Here is a 25,163-nt window from a genome sequence, read left to right as displayed (position 1 = left end):
CATGCGGAATGTGGACGGGTGAGCGAAAAGGCCTCCCTTAGAAAATAGATGCTAGACCAGCTAGACCAAACGGGTACCTAATTGTAAAGCGAAAAAGAGGGAGAGAGAAAGCGAAAGCGCGCGCGCGCGCGCGCGAAGGAGACGGAGAGAGGGGAGAGGAAGAGAGAAATATAGCGTACAAAATGTACGTAACCGTGATGCGAGAGAACAATGAGAGAGATATAGAGAGAATGAAGAAGCTAGTGACGAATTGTAAGACCTCGGAGCCTTAGCCGACTGATGTCCCTTTCTAGGCTCACTCAATAATCGATTTTAATAATGTTGATTGACTGTAACCTGATTAATATTTTGTTTCTTTTAGTCCTAATTCTACAAAACGAGCAAGAATCAGTTAAAGTTCTGTTATATTATAATAATTAATTAAAATTTTGAGATTCAACCTTGAGGAATTTTGAGTTAAATTCTTCGCAAGCAAAATGTTGCACCTTTATAGTCGATAAATTAAAAAAGAAATTGGATCAACTTAGTGGATAATTATAAAGGCCGGTTTTTCCGATCTTTAAACCACTGAGAAATTTTTTCGGCGTTAAAAAGAGTTATGTCAATGATTGATGGAATCCTGGAAAAGTGGCGAGAATCGAATTTCTGCGCTCCGAGGTTTCGCGCACCCCAGATCGCCGTTTCGCCACTGCGTGGAATTTAGCGATGCGGTGGCAGAGAGTAGCAGGGGAGAAAGAGAGACGAAGAGAGAGAGAGAGAGAGAGAGAGAGAGAGAGAGAGGGAGAGGGAAAGTGAGCGAATAGTGCCAGCCGGCCGGCAAGGGAGGAACGACGTTGCGGACTATCGACCCGGTCTCTGCTCCGGCTTGACGCCTGCGCCTGCCACCGGCAATCCCTCCTACCGTCCCGCAGGCCGTCTTGCCGGCGACACGGCGCTCTACGCAACGTCGGTGTGGCGACGGTGGGACCAGCAGTGCCTCTCACGATTCCGTTCTCGCTCTGCCCTCCGTCTCGTGAACGCTGTTCGTACGTGTCCGGGGTGTCACCTAGGTGCCAACACGCGCGCATACGCACGCATAAACCGCGTATACACGCGCAAACACGCAACACGCACGCACACACGTCCACACAAACGTATAATGTTACATATTATAGGCCTATCTCTATCCCTAATTCGTCTTTGTTCTTCTTTCCGTCCGTCTTTATCGCTATTTCTCTCTCCTTTTTATTATTTCACACGCTCGTGTTACACGACATGTTAACGCGACCACTACCGGCGCGTGTCACTCGCTCGCTGATGCACAGTGTGCGAGTCTCTCGTCGTTGTGCGACCGTTGTTTATATAGCGTGAAAAGACATCAAGGAAATTTAATTAAATAGTATTAGTGCTAACCGATGTCGTGTCGGCGCAACCGTCATATATATATTCGTTGATACGCCTTCTTTCATCGAAGATGCCATGAATATCTTTCTAGAGATACTTGTGCTTTTAATGCTTTTATTAGTGCGCACAGTGCGCACACGTACATACATGCGAGCCGGTGAGTTGACAGGTGAGCGTCGAAGAAGCTTTGGCTCGCTTAGTAATTGAAACATTGGAATAAACGCAAAAAAGATAAGAGAAACAATGTGATAAAGAAGGGAGGAGGGAGAAAGAAAGGGAGAAAGAGTGGGAAGGAGGGAGGGGGAGAGAGGGTGAAAGAGAGAGAGTTCACGGCAAAGAGGAAGAAACCCCATGCTTGGCAAGCAGGAGGCTTCTCAGGACGAAGATGATGAAATAGTAAAATCGGAAAAAGCTCGGTTGCTCCACTTCCTAATTCATCTCGTTCTTATCCAATATACTGATAATTATCCACTTCTTTCGCCGGCGAATTGCACGGCGAAGATTTCCGATAATGTTCCGTTTCAGATATGCATTGCGTATATCAGTCTGCTCAATGTCATCTGAATTTGTTGGGTTTCCCACCAATTTTGTTTGGCAATTTTTGGTTGATCATACAGTTTGTACAAGTACAACTGACCATCTTCGTTCTTCTTCTTAATTAATCCCCACATGCGCAATCATAGTCGATGACCTTGGTTCTATTTGTGCCGTCGTCGTTGACAATTTCTCATTTTATCTTTTAGCTTGACATTTGGTATTGTAACATATTAAATAGATTCTTCGTGTCTCGCAAGGAATCTTCCAAGCACGCAATATTTCTGATATATATTCTATCGTACTTTTTTCTCGGTTCTGCGACATCGATGGTATCGAACGAAATGCGAAGACTACTTATTCATTCTTTCATTTCCTTCTTTCGCACTCTTATCCTTATTAGAAATGTACATAATTGCCCTTTGACTGATACTTTGCCGACGTTATTTTAATATTCATCAGCTTCTTGCTACATAATTCTTCATGAGAGAATAATCGTATTGTGATCTTAATTCACCTAAAATATCGTCTCTGGCATAATTATTATATTTTCACACAGAATAACCAATATATTGAATTAATAGATCGATATTATCAATTTTCATATTATAAGAACTGTATAAAAAATATTTCCTTTGCGTATTTTAATATACTGATAAATTTGATTCTATTATTTCTTACCCTTTTTCCTTAAATTTACTTTCTTGAAATGTTGCCAATATACAGGGTACTTTCTAAATAAATTTCAAAAAATTGAAGAGAATATTCTGGGGCTTATTTTAGGAAGAAAAGATTCTAATAAACATATGGTCTAAACTGCTTCGTTTTCAAAACATAGGGTGTCAAAATTATCAAAAAAAAATATATAAAAATTTCGAAAATCTGGAAAATGTTTATAAGATATTTTATTCAAATTTGGTATGGGTACATGTATTATAGTATTCCAATGAAACATTTTTAGATCCACCAGGGACGTGCGTATGGGTAATTTTGTATTTGGAAAACGAAGCAGTTTAGGGCATATGTTTATAGGATCTTTTCTTCCTAAAATAAGCCACGGAATATGCCTTTCAAATTTTGTACTTACTTTCTGTATATAACATCCTGTATATAAGTTATTTATTATTTGCGAATGTGTTACACAATCGTTAGCTAGCGAATTCGAATTCTTCGAAAACCTCGTGATGATTTGTTTCGAGTCACTTCTTATTCCGCCAACCACATTCTCAATTCGATTTATGATCCATCTCACATGCGTCTTACGAGATCTCCGTTTTATCGCTTTGCTATTTCCACCGTCTCGCTCTTCCGTTATCGATGCTTCCAATACGTATAGGCTTCGGATACGGTCGCGTTCTGATCGTTTTTAACGTGCCAGATACAGTCAACCTTAACCTGAATATTGGGGCCTATTTCGCGATTATCTTTTTCGTCGGAGAAAATTCACCGGATCAACCGTGAATGCTGGCATTGTCTTTCACTCATATATACATATACACCCACGCATACGCATGAACACTTGGCGCTACCGCTTTTACACATCCTTTACAGCTCTTTATAGCTATAGAGATCCAACAGGATATCTGATTCTTTTAGGTTGAAAGATATGGTAAAATATTGAAGATATTGTATTTTTAAAGATAAAATGTAAATGTAAGAGGAATTTTTATTCAAGATCAACATTTAAATGTTTTTAAGATAAACATTTTTTTACGTGAAAAAATATATCTTTCCTTTACATTTTGTAGATAGCAGAGAAGAAAAAAAGAAATCATTTTATATTATGAAAAATTGTTTCCTTAACATTTTTGTATGTATCCAAATCTAGAAGAATTATTCAGATCTTCTAGGAAGAAACACGTACACATACCCATCCAAAAATTATAATATGAATATTATATACCTATATTACACAATTATATTGTATCATATCACACATAAAGCCTACTTTAGACGAGATGTAATTTATATTAGAGTTCAAGATAAAAAATTGATCTTATAATTTTAATATGTAGTACGAAAAACATTTGGAGAAACAAAATGACGCATACATAAAATATGTATGAAAATATACATTTGTGTATATGTATATTACAAAATACAGATTAATAAAAATTATAAACTTTATCTTGAAATCTAACGCAAATTATAGTTTATCTAAAATGAGCTTACAATTAGTAAATTATATGGCCTTATACGAATGAAATATTGTATGTGCGTGTGTGTGCGCGTGTGTATTGCCACATTAATATTGTATATATTGCACAATTTTTTAAAAACACATACAATACACACACACATACCCTTCATGCATTACATATGTATACGCATATATAGGTACATATACAGAGTGAGTTAATGAAAACTGTCTGCCCCCGTTTTGTTGTAACCGACTAATTTGCATGAAATATGTTAGAACACATCAACTTTGTTTTTTAGGGAAATGTATAATTGTGTTAAACTCTATCGTATATTTGTTTATCCTCTTAATTAGGGTATCTACTTTTTCAATAATTTAAAATGGCAATAGAAATGAAATGATTAATTGTTTTAAAAGGTCTTGTAATTCTCTTATAATTTTTATAATTTTTTCATAATCTTTATAATATAATGTTTTTTTAATTGAGTATTTCTCAAGAAATACATTAAAAAAAAAAAGTCTTAGATATTAAAGAAATTAAAAATTCGCAATTTACTGTAGTAAAAATGTATAGGAAAAATTTACTGTAGTAAATAATCGAAACTTCATCTTTTATCAGCATCCATATACAGCATTCCAATAATACAGTCTTTGTTTAAACTTATTGTGGATATTTTGAAATTAGCATGTTCTAATGGCACTCATTTACAACGGTTTCAGATTGTGTGATATTTCTCTAAATTGATATACTCATTTTATCTAATTGAATATACGTTTCGGAAGAAATTAAATTTGACACAAGTGAGCGCATGCAGTTGGTGTTAGGAATGGAGAATTGATTTTTAAAATTTAATTTGGCGCCTCCCTCCTTTCATGCGCCTTTGTGCAGTGCACAATTTGTACTGCACTTGGTTGCAGGCCCTGGACATATTTTATCCATCATGCAGCCTTTATTTTTCAAGTATAAAAAAAAAAAACAATACAGAAAAATTCTACATTGAATCTACATTGAATTTTCAATTTTTAATATTTAAGATTTTTAAATTTGGTTTCTTACCCATAAAAAAAGACAGTTAAAGGGAATTAAAAGACCTTTAAAACGATGTGTTATTTGACATTTAATTTTTTTAAAAAAGTAGGTACTCAATCAAGAGGATGAAGCAGCATAGTTGAATTTATTACGATTGTATATTTCCCTTAAAGATAAGATTGACATGTTTCAGTATATTTAGTCAATCACAAATCAAAGTTGGTTATAAGAAACAAGTATAAAGTTTTTTTGGTTCACCCTGTACACACACACACACACACACACACACACACACACACACACGTACACACACGTACACACACGTACAGTACAAGGTATGTACACATACACTATAAGGTGGTATAGATATATATGTACCTTAATATATTTGAATATTATTATCTATACCGCTTTATATGCGTATACGCAGAGGGAGCAATTCGGAGCCCGAACCTGAGTCCGAGCGCCGCTTACGAACACTGCCTTGAAGGCTGAGAGGAAAAAGAGGTGGTGTTGTGTGCTAGTGAGAGAGGTGAGGACGAAAACGAGGATTCGTATAGTGGTGTATCGTCCGTGATCGACGCCGAGGAGCCACGTCCTCCTCCTCGGCACAACGCCTGCGATCCTGGCCTGCTGACGGCACCGTATCCCGTCGTCATTGCCGGTCGAGAAACGGCCGGCCCTCGTGCGTCGCTCGCTTAACGCAGCGGCTGTGTGTCATTATTACTGTCCCACTGCCTCACACACTGCGGCCTCATGATTGGTTCATTTTGGAACCTCTGCCGTGCGTGCCCTTCAATGCCGATTGACAAGGTGAGATAATCGAGGCCACCGTAATTGCGGCGCGCGTATCTCGATTTCACGCAAATTAGTATTCAGTGTCTTCAATTAAAATAGATATTTAGGAGTAATAGCATCTCGTTCTTTGTTGTTAGATACTTTGCTACCATCTATAACGCAGTAAAAAAAAATGAGGAATAAAATAAAATAAATAGTTTTTATAGCGTCGAAATTAAAAAAATATTTCATTATACCCTGCATTTCAATATACCTTCCTTTTCACTCGTCTAACTTTTTACAGGAATACTTTATACAAAACATTCCGAGTCGAATAAACGCTATTTTGTGTATGATAATCTATATAATGACTTAAAGTTAAACAAAAGTTTTAAATTATTTTTTATTGACAATTTTATTTATTTATTTTTTTAATAGATTAATTTATCTATTTCATTACAGTTTTGTAAGTATAGTTTGTATTTTATGACAAATTCAATAATTTGCAATAAAGTATAATTTTCGATAGTCGTTTATGAGATATTGTCACTTGTGTCAATATCGCTTTTAGGTATAATAAGAAACAAAAATCTGTAATAAAAAAGTGTTTATTAATTTTCATTTACTGCTAAATATGGCTAAGATTAATAGTTTACAAAACTGTAATGAAATGAAGTAATGATGAAATAGGGTAAACTCGGGTAAGATGGGCATAGAGGAAAGATGACCAACCTATATGTTCTTTCAATCTAGCTCGCCATGAAACATTGAATGAACTTAAGTTGGCCATCTTTCCTCTATGGTCATCTTACTCGAGTTTGCCCTAGATGTATTATTCTATTAAAAAAAAAAAAAAAAAATGTTATTAAAAACATTTTAAAAAGTAATTTAAAACTTTCAGTTATTACATAGATCTTTTTAAACAAAATAGCTATTATTTACAAATTTTTTTATACTTTTATTATTTAAAAAAATAACTGAGTACACTTAAAAATCAAACACACTGTATATCTTTATAACTTTTACAAATCAGATTAAATTTCTATTGAAATAAATCCTATTTGAAACTAAGTAAAGAATATTGTTTTGGCATCCATTTTCTCTTTTAAAGACTGCTAAACAGCTTTTTGATTTTTAGTCGCTAATTACTCTTTAACATTTTTGTTAAGAAAAAATTAATTTTGGGCTTTAGAAACTGTGCAGAAAAAGATAATCGATAATTTTCAGTTGGTTTGTGTAGAAAGTCAGAGATTCTATAGAGTCGTCGAATGGTGGTATATGTATACGTGATTAATCAGTATGGCGACTACATTGATCGATTTGAATTTATAGTCTTGTATCGCTTGTTTGTCCGCTATTCTCATAAATCCGTAAGCGATTCGAGGAATTAAGTGCACTTGCACTCGATGTAGTGCGAAACTCGGAAGGAAAGGGGTGGTTAGTTTATTCAATTTTTTTTTATATTAATTTTATTTTGCTGTAGAATTCCATAACGTTTTCTTTTTATAAATTTTTCAATTGTTTTAATTTTGATTTAAAATCTATCACTGTATGAATTTAATTCACGCAGTAACTTTTAAGTACCTAATAATAGTTACAGCCCGAATGGTCCTAGAAAATTTATATGTACTCGAAATCGGAAATGAGCTTCTCAATTGACCTCTTTTAAGCTAGCAGGACCAAATGGGCAGAATCAAACCGGACCTATCGGAATATTTAGTACTTTTTTTATACTAATTTGTACCACTAGTAACAATTTTGTACCTTGTGCCGTTTCGGAGAAAATCGTGTCGCTGCTACCTTAGAATTAAGCTAGAAAGACCACAAGAAAAAAAATAAAAAAAAGATTTTAAATACAGAAATTTGAAGGACTGAATTTGTACTAATTTGTACCATACAAATAAATTTAATATATTCATCCCTTTTACTTCAAACAGCCCCTAATAGAACTCAGTTCTCTTAGACTTAAGAGTAAAGTACTCTTTCTAATCAGCAGAATCAATTGCTACTCGTAGACTCTATTCAGTATAATTTGTACTACGAAAATATAATGTTTCAGATTTTGTACCCCAACCGTTTGATAAAAAACTACCCCCGATACCTAACAGTCTCAAGAGTAAAGTACTCTTTCTCATCAGCAGAATCAATCGCTGGTTGTAGACTCGATTTAGGATAATTTGTACCGCGAAAATAAAAAATTGCAGATTTTGTACCCCAACCGTTTGATAAAAAACTACTCCCGATACCTAACAGTTTTAAGAGTAAAGTACTCTCTCTCATCAGCAGAATCAATCGGTAGTTGTAGACTCGATTTAGGATAATTTGTACTGCAAAAATATAAAGTTTCAGATTTTGTACCCCAGCCGTTTGATAAAAAACTACTCTCGATTTTTAACAGTCTCAAGAGTAGAGTACTTTTTCTTATCAACAGAATCAATCACTACTCGTAGAATCGATTCAGGATAATTTGTACCGCGAAAATATAAAGTTTCAGATTTTGTACCCCAGCCGTTTGTCGGAAAACTATCCTCGAATCCTAACAGTTTCAAGAGTGTAGTACCTTTGGTTGCGAACAAAATCAATCGCTATTTGCGTACTGGATGCAAAATAATTTATATTATTAAAATATAAAATATATAGTTATTTTGTACCGGTGCCGTTTTTTTTTTAATTATTTAGTAATAAATTAAAATCTGATTTTTGTTACAATTCAACATATAAAAAGATATCGAAGTAAACTGTACGTATTTGCATGTATACGAGTGTGTGCGCGTATATGTGCATAAAACGGAAAACTTTATATTGTTGTACAGTTAACAATACGCAAATAGCGATTGATTTTGTTCGTGACCAAAGGTACTATACTCTTGAGACTGTTAGGAATCGAGGATAGTTTTCCGACAAACGGCTGGGGTACAAAATCTGAAACTTTATATTTTTGCGGTACAAATTATCTTGAATCGATTCTACGACTAGTGATTGATTCTGCTGATAAGAAAGAGTACTCTACTCTTGAAACTGTTAGGGATCGGGGGTAGTTTTTTATCAAACGGCTGGGGTACAAAATCTGAAACTTTATATTTTTGCAGTACAAATTATCCTAAATCGAGTCTACAACTACCGATTTATTCTGCTGATGAGAAAGAGTACTTTACTCTTGAGACTGTTAGGTATCGAGGGTAGTTTTTTATCAAACGGCTGGGGTACAAAATCTGAAACTTTATATTTTTGCGGTACAAATTATCCTGAATCGAGTCTATAACTAGCGATTGATTCTGCTGATGAGAAAGAGTACTTTACTCTTGAGACTGTTAGGTATCGGGGGTAGTTTTTTATCAAACGGCTGGGGTACAAAATTTGAAACTTTATATTTTTGCGGTACAAATTATCCTGAATCGAGTCTACAACTAGCGATTGATTCTGCTGATGAGAAAGAGTACTTTACTCTTGAGACTGTTAGGTATCGGGGGTAGTTTTTTATCAAACGGCTGGGGTACAAAATCTGAAACGTTATATTTTTGCGGTACAAATTTTACTGATTAGAGTCTTCAAGTAGCGATTGATTCTGCTGATTAGAAAGAGTACTTTACACTTGAGACTAAGAGGACTGAGTTCTATTAGGGGCTGTTTGAAGCAGAAGGGATGAATATATTAAGTTTATTTGTATGGTACAAATTAGTACAAATTCAGTCCTTCAAATTTTTGTATTTAAAATATTTTTTTAATTTTTTTTTCTTGTGGTCTTTCTAGCTTAATTCTAAGGTAGCAGCGATACAATTTTCTCCGAAACAGCACGAGGTACAAAATTGTTACTAGTGGTACAAATTAGTACAAAAAAGTACTAAATATTCCGATAGATCCGGTTTGATTCTGCCCATTTGGTCCTGCTAGCTTAAAAGAAGTTCTCAATTGTAAAATTATAGGTTTCTTATTACAGCAGAGAGAAAAATAAATATATTATTTTAATAATAATAAAAACGTGATAACGTAAACGCAAAATTTTGTTATATTTGTTAGTAATATTTTGTTAAAAGCATGGATATATTGGCTCGTTTGTAGTTGCTAATGAGACAATGAACGTAATTACTTGGTAATATTTGGCGAATCATTGTCCTGAAACATTTAGAGAGCAAAGAGAACGGTTAGCAGAAAATTGGAGGAAGTCTTTTGTAATGGTAAGTTGTGAAAGGAGCTCAAGAGAAATAGGCAAGCAAAACTTATTATGCCTTATTTCTGTCTTGACATTTTTAAAAAGGTTGTAAATGGCAAAGGCATTCTCACACTACCTCGGTTACCTCGTAATTTGTCTCTTTCAATTTGTTCAATCTTCACTATTAATAAAATTAAAAAATTAGATTTGAAACTTGCGACACAAAAGATTTTCTTCACACAAATGAAATTGCACATTTTCCAAATTTGCTGTAGGTATATGTACTATAAATAGGAATACAAACAAATGCTTATCAGATATAAATGCGATGTAATTTGTATGCTTAAAAATCGATAAATGTTGTATATTTTCATGCATGCCTCTTTATTTTATCAATGGTGATTTACAATGTACAAATTTTGTACATTGTGAAACATGTGTAACTGCTTAATAATTTATGCTTATAAAGTATGAAACATTCGATATATGCGTAATATAAAGTGTAATTTGCTCTTAATGCATATTGCAAGATGAATATTGAAAGAAGGTGACCGGAATATGTGTGTAATATTGCAGATTTCGCTGCTCAAAATTTAACAGTATCATGAACAGTATAATGATTGATTTGCAATGAATATTTTACTCATACATATACATATAAACGACAATGATGGATAAAAAGTTATTAATGTTATTAAGTTATTAATATTAATTGAATATTAAGAATAAATAAATATTAAATAATTATTTCATGAATTTTTTCTGGCTTATATAAATAATATTCGTCATATTTTTTGGTATATAATTTTACTAAATAAAATGTTCCATAAAACTGTATGACAGATATTTCTTTACGTCATCAATTATATGACTTTTTTGTTAATTTGGCAATTAACCAAGAGATCTTTTTAACTTATAACACTGTTTGTATAAAAAATTGAGCTTCTAACTAAAATTCTATTAATCTTATTTTTTTCGTAATTTTTATTATTTCTGTTATACAATAGCTGGCGAATATAGTGTATAATTGATTAGTCAATTTTTATTGCGACTGTGCGTAAGGTTGATTTGTCTACTTCGACAGATCTCATAAAGATTTATGCGCGCTATTGTACGCATCAGTTGGCAAGGTGTTCCGCTCCAAGCGGAGCATATTTTATCGAAAAATAAATGTTTGTTCCGCCAATAATGTTTAACCAAAAATAATATATTCCATCGACAGCAATTGGCAAAAATATACATATACTTCACGACGTTTTAACCCAGGATTCGGGTCCTTATCAAGTGATCTGACAAAACAAAAACAACAAGCGCGAGGTCAAATAACAAAGTCAATAAGTTAAAAATTAAGAGTTGAGAGTTAAAATTTACCAAAAGTATAAAAGAAATTTCTTTAAGTCAATGCGAAAAATTCTTAAGGCGTAAAAATTCACTGCCTGATGAGAAAACGAGTACCGTCGTCGGCACATTCTCAGTACTAGTGCTTATGAGATTTTGGCAGAAACATCACAAATGAGAGGCTAGAAAATTAATAAATAATAGAGTGATGTTCAAGTCCAAGAAAATTAAAGTAAGAGTACTTATTTACACAGAGAATGTCCAACAACGGCGCCAAAAATTTTATCGGTCCAAGGTCGATCAAAGCTGCGTTCGGGGAGACGCTATTAGCGCTGACAACGTCATTCTGTCTCTGTTACTTACTGAAATTTGAACAAGGACAGAGCACGCACATAGCGCTAAAAGCGCGCTCCTCGAACCCAGCCTGAACATTAGGGGAGACCGGGGTTCGTTGGCACCATTTTCACAATTTCGGCATTTGAGTTTTTAAACAACTAATTATCATGATTAAATAGTGCTAATATGATAGAGAGAACCTTTCTCTACATTTTCATGCCCGAAACGATCCTGTATACTGTATAGTTTTTTTGTAATAAGTGAAATACGAACATGCTGCATTGTAGCCAGCTTGTCCCGATAGTGGGGCAAATTGACATATATCATGGTGTAAGTTGGCTACAGGGGCTACAGGTATAATAAGGTTGTAGGACTAAAATCCATGTTAAATTAATGAAAACGTAATAGAAAATAAAAAACATATAGCAGATATGTTCTCGATAATAATTGTATATATCTTTTAAAGTTGTTTTGTAATGATCGAGCAAAATGCTGTTGTAGAAAAACAATTGTAAACTATTTCAGATATAGCTTTCTTCAATATAGTCTGTTCACCCGAGGCCCAAGGCCCCGAGGCAGTTCTGCCGCGCGTGGCCGCGCGGTATCGCGAGGCAAGGTGCGACAACGCGCGCATACGTGCCTACGCGAAACGGCGTACGCGTGACGACGAGCGTCTACGATACGCTTTGCGGCATTTTAGACCCATTAATTCGGGACTCAGGGCTATTAAAAAATGAGAATATTGAAGTTCACGGCGCAAAGCTGGAATTTTTTTTAATCGATTCTTATGATATCCCGTAACATGCGTGTAAAGTCTCTAGAATCAACTCGGCCCGCTTCGCCTTTTTTTATTGCAAAATATATTTAAAAACGCGTTTCTGTATAGTTTTCTTTAAATAACTCCTTCTGTGTTGGTCAAACGACAAAACTTGAAGAGAGGAAAATTGTTCGAAAGGAAATTTCCTATAAGAATAAGCCTTAAAAAAAATTAAAAAATTTTTTTAATTGCAAAATTGCAAAAAATAAGCGAAAAAAGAGCCATTTTTACAGGTTCCCGAAAACTGGGTTAAAAATTATCATATTTAAGCGGACATTCACTCAATGATATCTTTCAGTATGCTGACCAAGTGTGCACAAGGCTCGCCTCCAATTTTTATATGGCTGTCTATTAACAAATTATTTATGCAAATCGGACGCTTGGCTCTCACGTCTGAACGGGTGAACTTATTTTGATGCACTTTATCGGAAATAAAAGGTAACGATGTCTACTTTATAAATTTAAAATAAAAACATTTTTTTTATAATTTGACTATTATTTTAAACAATTTAAATTTTGCATATTAAATATCGGCGTTATTTATTAGCGTACAGTAATGCAAATAGCACCATTGGTTTGCGCTTAAAAAATTATGAATTTCAAAAAAAAAACGTCCCGATACAACCAATAGAAGCCGAGATAATTGACTTTTACATAATTAATTATTACAGCTAAATTATTTCATATTTTTACTTGAAATTTGGTGTGAAGGTACTGGAGTGAGTGCTTTAACGGTGGAATTTTTTTTGCTGCAATTCGACTGCCAGGTTCGGCGAAAAAAAATGTCGAATACAGCGGTTTTAGAGCGAGAGCGCCGGAGCGGACGCAGCGGCGGGTCGACTGCGTGGCGCGCAGACGCGCGAGCCGCCGCTGCATCCGCCAAGCTCGCTTAATTAACAATTACTTTTCTCTGCAACAAAAGCACGTATCCAAACGATTTTTTTTTTTAATCTGCTTGAAATTTTCCGAATTTTATGATTATCACATTATAAATGTCATATTCTCAGTATTAACGGAGATAAACATGATATATTAGGAAAAATACGTATTAATTATTAACAAATTATTTTTGTGATATTTTATACTGTATTGTATATTGTATATTGTCAATACAAAGAGAAAATAGGTTTTCTACACACTTATTTTACTTTATTTTGCACATACGTTGTATTGTAGAGTGACAAGTGACCTACTCTCTCCGGCCATTTGCCTTGTGACGTCACGACCGCCAATCCCAATACGAATCTTTCAAAGATTCAAGAAGTTCACCATGCGTTATTCTGTTTTATTTGCAACTAGAAAAACAAATTAAATTATTTTAAGCAAAAAAAGACTTGGAAAAATTCACGTAAAATAAAGTAAAATAAATGTGTAGAAAACCTATTTTCTCTTTATATTGACAATATACAATATACAATACAGTATAAAATATCACAAAAATAATTTGTTATTAATTAATACGTATTTTTCCTAATATATCTTGTTTATCTCCGTTAATACTGAGAATATGATATTTATAATGTGATAATCATAAAATTCGGAAAATTTCAAGCAGATTTAAAAAAAAATTCGTTTGGATACGTGCTTTTGTTGCAGAGAAAAGTAATTGTTAATTAAGCGAGCTTGGCGGACGCAGCGGCGGCTCGCGCGCCTGCGCGCCACGTAGTCGACCCGCCGCTGCGTCCGCTCCAGCGCTCTCGCTCTAAAACCGTTGTATTCGACATTTTTTTTCGCCGAACCTGGCAGTCGAATTGCAGCGAAAAAAATTCCGCCGTTAAAGCACTCACTCTAGTACCTTCACACCAAATTTCAAGTAAAAATATGAAATAATTTAGCTGTAATCATTAATTATGTAAAAGTCAATTATCTCGGCTTCTATTGGTCGTATCGGGACGTTTTTTATTTGAAATTCATAATTTTTTAAGCGCAAACCAATGGTGCTATTTGCATTACTGTACGCCAATAAATAACGCCGATATTTAATATGCGAAATTTAAATTGTTTAAAATAATAGTCAAAATATAGAAAAAAAATGTTTTTATTTTAAATTCATAAAGTAGACATCGTTACTTTTCATTTCCGATAAAGTGCATCAAAATAAGTTCACCCGTTCAGACGTGAGAGCCAAGCGTCCGATTTGCATAAATAATTTGTTAATAGGCAGCCATATAAAAATTGGAGGCGAGCCTTGTGCACACTTGTTCAGCATACTGAAAGGTATCATTGAGTGAATGTCCGCTTAAATATGATAATTTTTAACCCAGTTTTCGGGAACCTGTAAAAATGGCTCTTTTTTCGCGTATTTTTTGCAATTTTGCAATTAAAAAAATTTTTTAAATTTTTTTTAAGGCTTATTCTTATAGAAAATTTCCTTCCGAACAATTTTCCTCTCTTCAAGTTTTGTCGTTTGACCAACACAGAAGGAGTTATTTAAAGAAAACTATACAGAAACGCGTTTTTAAATATATTTTGCAATAAAAAAAGGCGAAGCGGGCTGAGTTGATTCTAGAGACTTTACACGCTTGTTACGGGATATCATAAGAATCGATTAAAAAAAATTCCAGCTTTGCGCCGTGAACTTCAATATATAATCCCTTGACTCCCGGATTACCATAAGGCACTCGCGGTCGCACCTTGCCTCGCGACAGCGCGCGGCTCGTGCAAACGTTAACGCGCGGCCGCAATCGCGTGGCAACCGCGCGGCAGAAACGCCTCGTGTGAACACACACACACAGGCTCATAAAAATATTAAATATAAAGCCTGATCTACGTAGGCCACACTGGCCACAGTTCGCAAAACGCAAGACACACGCACAGTCTACATGTCAATCTAACCTCTCTTGTGCGTGTGTCTTCTGTCTTCCGTTGATTACATCCGTTGTAATCATCGACCGACAACTACATTCATTAATTAACATTTTACTTACATCTTCTGCTTCTCTTGCTTCTATCAGCATTGTAACGCGAATCACATGTTCGCACACGTCTCACGCGCGCGGCAACAGCAAGGTCAAGCTAAGCGTGCGCCGTGCCGTAATATGAGTCAACATGCCCCATCTCTACATATGCCAACATGCCCCATCCCTACATGATTTTATATTTTAGTCATTTTATTATAATAAATTAATATTGTTACTCAAAATATAACATGTCGTATAGTAACAGAAACTTTTCTTTTAACTAATAATACGTTACTTAGATTTACTTTTCAAGCTGAAGAACATTAATACGATATTTTGTAACGCTCGAAAATTTACTTGCCACCTCTTGAATCAGATTTTTCTTTTTTTTTAATTGTAATACTTATCTGATTTAAATAAAACTTTGGGGGAAGTACCTATGTCATAAAGAGATTATTTGTGATAACTTTTCCATGGTATTTTTTGCAATAAATACATAAACGGAACGCAACGCTAACTTGCTTCTTGTGCCAACGAGCCCCGGTCTCCCCTATATTCTTCCTCCGGACGAGTACAGCATTCTTCATCTTATCAAAACCGAATCACTTTAAGTATCGATTCTTCTAGATTATGGCACGAAATTCAGCGCGATTTACATCGTATCTACATGGATTTTTTTGTTCACGACGAAACAATACTTTTGGCGTAAACTTGATTAAATAATCGTTTTAGAAGTGTCTCTTCCATTTTTTATTTCGCACAAAGTTACATAAATTTCACTGTTCATTTTTGCGTAATTACCACGTACGATTTTATCCCCGCAATAAACTGTTACAATTATGCCGGACAATTAAGGGCCACTTCTACCAAGAACTTCGATTAACTTAATCGTTGGCAACTCTTTAATCGTTGATTAAAGAGCTGCCAACAAGACAAAATAATTAGCGTGATCATTTGTAGTTCTGACGATATAATTGTCCTAACCTAATCTTTCGTTACATATCTTTCTTTGCTACAATAAATGAAAAGATATATGTAACGAAAGATTGAATTAGGATTATATTGCCAGATCGCCTGCAGAAATACAAATGGTCATACTAATTATTTTGTCTTGTTGGCAACCCTGTAATCAACGATTAAGTTAATCGGAGTTTGGCTCTAAATTCGCTGTGCAAGTAATGTGTTAGGATTATCACAGCGCTGTTTGAGAAATAATATCAATGAAGGCGCAATTGTTCCTAGAAAATGTACAGCACATCCATCAGCGGAATTATTAGAAATTGGAATCGGAATAAATAGTCGATACGTAGAGTGTCCTATTTTAAGTTTTGCCTTTTAAGATTTCTAAAAAAACCAAGTCTTTCATAAAAAATTTTTGTATAAAATTTCAACGTTTATTCGGCTAATGAAGTCAGGATCAGTAACTAATGTCTATTCTAAAAAGTATTCAAAGTTTCGACTGTGCTTATATAAGTAGGTATACATAATTGAAGTCTGTGTTTGAAGTTGTCAGTGATATCAATACTTCTCGAGTTATTCCTTACCAAACCTTTCTAATCCTTTCACTCATATCTAACCCAGTAGTAGGATGATTATCAAGAATATTTTTTACAAATTCCTAAATATAAAAATCTAATGGATTAAGGTCAAAGGATTCGGTGACTATCTATGACTGGTCCTTCTCGAGCTATATCCATTAATTTTTGAATTGCCTGTTTATAAACCTACAAATGTCACGACAGAAATAAGGTAAAGCACTATCCTGTTGGACCAAACCAAAATCTTTGTTAGATATGCAATGGAATCGAGATATATCCATATAAATAATCCTCAAGTAATTCTAGGTAAACTACATCATTGACTATATCTTCAAAGAAATGCACAGCCCGATGATTTGATTATTACAGATTCCTACCTAGAGAGTTTTCATGAAGATATTGTGAGAATTTACTGGTGACCAGTAATGATAATTATATCTGTTCATTGGTAGACTCCCATTGCTGTGGAATATAGTTCCACCGCTAAAACAAACATTTACAAAAAATCTCCCTACTTTATCGAGTGCCTATCTACAAAATTGAATATATGTTTTCTATGATTTGCCTCGATTAATTTCTGTAATGTGTATTGTATAATGTAGTACAGGTGATAATTGAACGGATCATAATGTTTGATGAACAGTAGCTCTTGGAATTCCAAGTTCTCGTTCTATTTGGCGATTACTGATGTTAATATTCACATATGAATCATGCCTAATACAGTGATAAAAGATCATCGTTATTTTTAATTTTATTTTTCCGTCTATGGCGTTGTAATAGAAATCTATAACTAATCTTCTCTTAATATTGATAATTTTAAAAACTTTAAAAACTTGCTGATTTGAAAAATGACTTTGATTAAGGTACTGCTCAGCAGAGACACATGAAGCACGTCGGTAATTGCGATTATATTCCCCAAGAATGAGGAGGATATGAACTGTCTTATTGGGCAAGTAGTTTGCCATTGTTTGAACTTTGAACTTAGTTTGTACGCGAATGCGATAACAGAGTTTTGAACAGTCCGCAAGGATTTTGATAGACAAGAATATCTTACAGTTAAACACATACAAACGTATAATATTTTCAACACACATTCAATATACCTATAATTACTTAAAGAAAGAGATTACCTTATTATTAACTTGAGAACGGTCACCTCTGGGGTAATTTTTACATCCTAATATCGAAAAAATAAAGTTCACATTACAGTAATTTTAACATGTATATAATAGTTCTTTTATTTTTTAAATATCTTTTTAGTTTTTTTTCCAGAAAATATTGTAAACCTATAACATATACTGTTTCAAATACTAATAAATTATAGAACAATGAAAAATATGCAATGTGTAATTGATAACGACTTAATTGGGTCATAAAAATCACTCCAGGTGACCGTTTATGCAAAGAAAAAGAATGGAGTGACTGTTCCCGGATTAATCCCATAACGGACTAATTTCTCGGACGAGTGACCATCGGCTGTTTATACAATATCAGTTTCTGAAAGTTCTCGATTCTTAGGGAAGGCGCAGACAAGCTAAAAACTTATTGCTTATAACTATATAAATAAAATAAATAAACGTGTTTTTGTATTTTATTTTTATTCAGATTTTTAACTTTTGTTACAATATAATTTAATTAAAAAGGATATCAGACCCCCCTCCACAGCGTTGTGCTCTTTTTATGGCACTTGTTATGACGGCGGTCAAGTGCGCTTATGTTTTCTATTTTATGACGAATATTCCTTTTTGACTCTTTCAATATCCTAGCTTGTCCGCATAGATCCTATCCTTCAAATACCCCTACAAAATCAGGGGCAGTTAAATTAAGCGATTGTGGTGGCTATGCCATGCCAAATTGCCAAAACGAGAATTTGAACGTCCGGGAGATATCTCTCAAAATCCTCATTGTTTCGCCTGCTGCGCCATATAACATTATCTTATTAGAATAATATATATTCTCCAAATACTTCCAATTCAGGCACAAAGAAGTCTGCAATCATTCTCCTATACCCGAACGATTCTGATGTCTTTTACGATATTCACTGAGTTAACATCAACTGATGAATTCTCTTGAATGAAAATTGACAATTTTGGCACGTTCTTGCGGTGTGTAGTGATTTATATTATTAAATTTCGCTCGTCTGCACTGTACAGTAGTCAAAGAAATACTGACTAAACTCACATCTAATGGACCAGACATGGCGGCCCGCTTTGCCGCGGTCCTTATATTTTTGCTGAAATATTGTTAACAGAAGTTAAAAGCAGGAATAGAAAAGTCGAAATAGAAATAAAACACAGAAAGACCTGGTTATTTTTTTATTATATAGTTATAGACAGTTTAAATTGGATACTCATTTTTTTTCTCCACTCTGTATTCAAAAAAATAATTTCGATAAAAATGGGTCATTTCCAGTTTAAATCGGGAATCGACATTAGCACTATAACACGCACCCTTAGGAACCATAAAACTTTTTTCAATGAAAGCCTTATTTATGTGTATTTTTTTAATTATTTATATGATTGTTTATATACATAATAAAAATATTAATGACTATAGTTAAAAAGGCTAATTTCTCAATATAACAATTATTTATTAAATTTGTGTTTTTGAAAAAAGTGATTTATTGGACTTATGGAGTTTCCGAGTTTCCTGATTAACGCAATAACGTTTACTTCTGATTAACATTATTCCGCATTGTGATTATCGCGTGCTAACAGTTAGCGTATATAGAACTTACGTGATTATGGAACGGCCGTCACCTCACCGTAATATTACATCATGTTCGAATCGATATACATTTTTGTCGTACTTGCTGGGAACTTTCTTAACGGTTTTAGGTGTATTTGCAATTTTTCATAATATCTCGATTACGTGGCTTCGCGCGAAACGCATCGACTGCTTTTATTCGGAGAAACGATTACGAAATGTGTTTATGCATATTGGATAGTTTATTAGACTAAGAACTCTTTCGATTTTCGAGATGCGAAAGGCTTACACAACGCGGTTCTCTCTAAAAGAAAAAGTAATACGTTATAGCACAGAAAATTAGAAACATTTTGTAGTAAATAATTTCCTTTTTCTTCAACAATTTTTGTCATTTCAAGAATTTGCTGTAAATCCTATTTTAATTTTTTATATTTCTTTCAAGAAAGTTGAGTTTTCTCACTTTAATTTAAATTTAAGGAGAAATATGACGCTCCAAGTTATATAATTAAAAGAAAGTATCTATACACTGGATATCGTGCAGCAATTTTTAAGGAGCGATATAGGAGCAAATAAATACCAGTTATTTGAGTGGATACAAATTATCTTGTCTCGTTGCATCGAAATATCACAAATATGATAAAGCACCACGTTATCCAAATGTTAAGAGAGATAACATTTTCCTTGCATACAGAAACCGGATAAAAGTCGAATAGCTATCCAATAGTAGATATCACGTATTGTCAGCCTGTGCTTTATGACGTTCGATTTGGCGCGCCCATTTTTGTCATCGTGAAGAATTGATCTGCAGAAGTATATCAGTTAATGTTGCGAAAAGCGCGACATCTTTTTGAGATTTAAATCGATTGTGACAATTCACATATTGCGCATTGGATGTTGCGTAAACATAAAAATATTTTAACAACTTTGAAAGTTTCGATTATTTTGATTGATTATTTTAATTATAAATGTTGACAATTTCTCGACTTATCAACTTTATTACATTTTTATAAAAACAGATTCTGTAATTTTTTATGACATTTCTTAACGAGTGGTTTTGATATAATTTTGAAAGTTGTAATTAACTAATTTACATTGTATTGTTGACAATGTGTTAAGCAAACAGTTGAATATTAGTTGAATATGTGATAAAATAATTAGCAGCGTTTAAAATCTTTGCGGACCTGTACAGTATAGGGTAGAGCGGGGTCAAAAGTAACAATTTGACTTTAGAACTTGATTGTGGAAGAACTATTACAGTAAAAGAAAAACTCTTGATACCCTAAGTTAATGTGATTATTTCACTTTATGGAAATCCTCCTATTTAAATCTTGTGATAAACCAAATAAGAATTATTAATCAAAAACATAAACGAGGGAAAATATTACAATTGCCCCCGACTCCGGGTCGGTTGCAACACTATAGGGGGTCGATAGTAATAGTTTTAAATAATCAAAATAAAAAATATTTATTTAATGAAAAATAATAATTTTTCTTATATTATAACAAAAACAAACTAAAATATTCATATTCTTATACAAAAAAAGTAAAATAAAATCTTATTCTATTACAACACACACATAACTTTTTTATATTAATTATAGAAAACATTAACTTTGTTCATTTAATTATAAACATTTTTTGTTCTTATATTTTTAAATAATAGGAACACAATGTCTTTAAGGACTAGTACAAATAAAAATTACTTTTTATTCGACCCCACACAATGATGTTAAAATCATCCCGAATATGTTTTTGAACTTTGACTTAAAATTTTTAATAATAAAATGCCAAAAATGAATAAGTAATAATTATTATAATAAGCAAAAATAACGAAACTCAAATATAACCTGAAAGAAAAAGTACTTACTTGCAGTAGATATATTATTAAAAATTTAAGATTGTCGGAAGAAACTACTTTACGGCCTCAAAAACATATTTTATTTATTGCACACGTCCGACAATACCCATGGCCGCAGGCGTTCTGAGACACGTTATAGCTTGTTCAGCTTCATCCGTTAACCAACAGACAATGCGTATCTATGCCTATAACTATAGATATTTGAGTTGTTACTTTCGCCCCGCGTTACTTTTGACCCCGCTCTACCCTACTTGTATACGCATCCAGGTAGAACGGATGTGCGCGCACGCAAAGCAGTGAATATCCTACTAAATATCCCCCTCGCGATATATTTTAGATAATATTAATGCCAACGGTATTATACTGCAAATTTGAAGCTTCATGTCTGGGAAAGTTCTTTATTAAAAGACATTGAATCATAGTGTTTTGAAAAGCTCTTGAAGTTAGCCACAAGAATGTGCAACAAGAAATGGAAGTATTTAAAATTTGATGTCTTTCAAGTCAAATAATCTCTACCAGCTAATACATCTTTTTAAGCCTAAAACATTTGTTTAAAACATCTTTTGCTAAAACGCGTTTTTCGAGATATTCGATTGTTCTACAACTTTTGGCTTGGCGTTTATTGTATGTATACACACATATTAAAATATTTATATTATATTTATATTTTTTAAGAAAGGAATTTCATTTTTGTGAAGAAAATTAACTCTGAAAATTAAAAAAAAAGCAGAAGTACTTATATTTAACTAAATAATAAAGAAGCAAATTAAATTAAAAATGGTTGCAATATTTTACGCTATAATAATGAGTAATAAGTTTCGTAATAAATACATGAAATAGAATTTCAGTGTAACATATGTATAATATATACATCATTAGAACACGGAAAATCATATACTTGAATTGCAGCTTGTAGAATTTTCTCTTGCAATTATTTCCCTAATACTATTTACATTTTTATCCGCAAAACGTTACAGATCACCAGAATTGAAAGTAACAAAGAACAGAGGAAATATGTTCCTGCTTTTATATAAATACATGTCTGCCTTTGTTTTTCCATCGTTCAATCTCATTGTGGGTGCTATCTCCGTACTTACGATCTCAGCCCACGATTTGTATCGTGATCCAGTGGCATCCGAGGTGAACCTGTAAATTGTTTTTAGATTCTTTTGGGGCCCCGCGAGATGCGGGGCGACGGGCGGAGCACGCGTGCAAGGCGCCCGGAGGGTTATATTCCGTAGGCGCAATGCAAGGAGAATTTCTATTCTCCAAGTAGCTACTTTAGTAGGGAACGTCTTTGACGGTTGATCCGCGTGTATCTTTTCGGAATCAAGCACTTTCCCGGAGTCAAGAGCATCCGCTTAGGCGTAGTTGGCGGCGGGCTCGGCGGATCGATCACCACCAGCGAGGGTGGCAAAGAGTCAGTTTGTGTCTGCTGACACTTCGTCTTTGGCGATGCTGTCTTCTTCGGCAAGGCCAACTCTGCCAAGCGATTCTTCCAAGTGCGGGGGTTCGGTAGGTCCGATAAGTCGCAAGGAATCAATGTCCACGCCCGGAAGGAGTCCACTTTCCCTTGCTGAGGTTGCGTAGGAGAAGCGGTCTTCGGAAAGGACTCGACGGTAGGCCAAACCCTTGGAGCGGGCGGTTGCCCGTGGCGAGGACGGTCTCGCGACTTCCTCTTCCGCGGCAGCTTGTCGAGTGATGGTGCACGTTGGAATTGAAGGCCCGGAGCTCGCTCTGTTACCAAAGGCCCGAGGACAAGTTAGAACCGAAGGCCCGGGGCTCGCTTTGTTACCAGAGGCCCGGAGAGACGCTTCGTTATGCAGAGTTATGCCTTAAAAGGCTCCCTCTGTTCAGAGGCCCACCAGGAGGAGGAGCTCGCTCTGTAGTTCCGTAGGAACTGTTTTCCGACCTTTTATCTCGATTGCTAGCCCTTGTACCAAAAAAGCTTCAAGTCGAGAAAAGGCTCTGAAGTCCTCTCAGCGGGTGGTCTTCTTATTACTCTCCCGCGAAATCTGGCTCGCGCGAAACTGCATGAGCGTTGGCCGTCTAGCGGCGGCGCGGCGAACTCGCTAGCGCGTGCGGCGGTTCGACCGCGCGGCGCGCCCGAGCGGCGGCTCGCTAGGCGTGTAGCGTTGCGGCGCGGTGCACCGTGGCGCTGTGAGGATTCAGCCGCCACATCACCCCCTTGGTTGATTTAAAGTCCATCTTGAAAACGGATTGGTGGACGTGACGCTCGTCCGCTTCTCGTACGTGTTGGCTGCGTCTTCTCGGGTCTTTGCTCGGGTTGAAACGCTTCTTCTTCTTTTTCTTGTTCCAGCACGTAAGCTGGTTTCAGCCTGTCTACTCGAACAGCTCGTCCGTTTATGCGGAGTTTATAAGTTTTCTCTCCTCTACTGAGGACTTGATAAGGTCCATCGTATGGTGTCTGGAGAGCTCTTGTCGGCGCGTCATGTCTCAGAAAGACTTGCTGTGATGTAGCCAAGTCCTTGTATATGAATGTAGCTTTTTGACCATGTCTTCTGATCTTTGGTCGTAGGTTTTTTATTATTTTCTTTAATTGTGTAGCGAAGCCTTCTGTCATATCATTCTCTGTGTTTTCTTCGTCCAGGAATTGTCCAGGTAATCGTATGGATTCCCCATAGACCATTTCCGCTGGTGTGGCTTGAAGGTCTTCTTTCCAGGCAGCTCTGATGCAATCTCTCTACCATTCCATTAGCTGCTGGATGATATGCCGTAGTACGCAGGTGAGATGATCCTGTTAGCTTTGCCAGCTTTTTAAAGAGATCGGATTCAAATTGACGTCCCTGGTCCGTCGTTATGCGTGTCGGAGTTCCATATCTGGCCACCCAGTTGACGAATAATTGTCTAGCCACCGTTTCAGCTGTTATGTCCGGAATAAGTATCGCCTCTGGCCATCTTGAAAAACGGTCTATTATCGTTAGGCAATATTTGTATCCCAGTGAAATTGGCAGCGGGCCCACTATATCTACATGGATATGTTGGAATTTTCTTGTGGGCGCTAGGAAATTTCCTGTCGGTGTGACTGTATGTCTGAATATTTTGGTTTTCTGGCACTGCAAGCACGCTTGTGCCCATTTGCGACTATTTTGTTCAATGCATGGCCATACATATTTTTGCTTTACCAGTCTCGCCGTTGCTTTAATCCCGGGATGCGCCAGACCATGCAGGGCTTGAAATACCTGCCATCTAAATGGTTCAGTGACGAAGGGACGCATGACCGGTGTAGACGTGTCACAATAAAGTGTCGTTGAAGAGCCTGGTATTTGAACTTGTTTCAATTTTAATGACGACTGTTTGTCACCGTCCAAGATTTCTTTCAGCTTTATGTTTTTCCTCTGCGACTTTGTTAGCTCTTCAAAATCTAGTGCCTTTTCGATGGCCTCGATACGAGATAGTGTATCTGCGACAATCCTTGCCGGCCACATGTCGTATATCTGTTGAAAATTGACCAACAAAATCTAAATGTCGAGCCTGTCTGGGGGAGCTTCGTAGCAAATCTTGTCGAAACGCGTATGTTAACGGTTTATGGTCCTTTAGAATTGTGAATTCACGCCCTTCCAATAAATGGTGGAAATGTTTTACCGCTGTATAGATTGCTAACAGTTCTGTCATACGGGCTGTATTGCTTCTGA

At 35.3% G+C, this 25,163-nt stretch overlaps 1 protein-coding gene across 19 annotated transcripts in view; it reads left to right on the top strand.

The window, feature by feature from the left end:
* LOC143904675 (uncharacterized) overlaps positions 1-25,163 on the top strand; it is a 132,856-nt gene that overhangs the window by 22,107 nt on the left and 85,586 nt on the right. For 5 of the 19 annotated variants that reach the window (XM_077419510.1, XM_077419508.1, XM_077419509.1 and 2 more), the window contains exons 1-2: positions 912-1,025; positions 5,518-5,900. The exons of 10 other annotated variants lie outside the window; for them this stretch is intronic. In XM_077419510.1, the coding sequence (XP_077275636.1) occupies positions 5,844-5,900 (57 nt within the window). In that variant the 5' untranslated portion in view covers positions 912-1,025; positions 5,518-5,843. Of the gene's footprint in view, positions 1-911; positions 1,050-1,116; positions 1,134-4,612; positions 5,423-5,517; positions 5,901-25,163 lie in introns of those variants that run through there. 4 more of the 19 variants (XM_077419503.1, XM_077419506.1, XM_077419504.1 and 1 more) reach the window with 4 other exon arrangements.

The sequence above is a fragment of the Temnothorax americanus genome, unplaced genomic scaffold (genome assembly GCF_048541705.1).
Source record: "Temnothorax americanus isolate GAGA-0224 unplaced genomic scaffold, ASM4854170v1 Scaffold55, whole genome shotgun sequence".
In the NCBI taxonomy this organism is placed as follows: Eukaryota; Metazoa; Arthropoda; class Insecta; order Hymenoptera; family Formicidae; genus Temnothorax; species Temnothorax americanus.
This window is presented reverse-complemented; position numbering and strand designations above follow the sequence as displayed.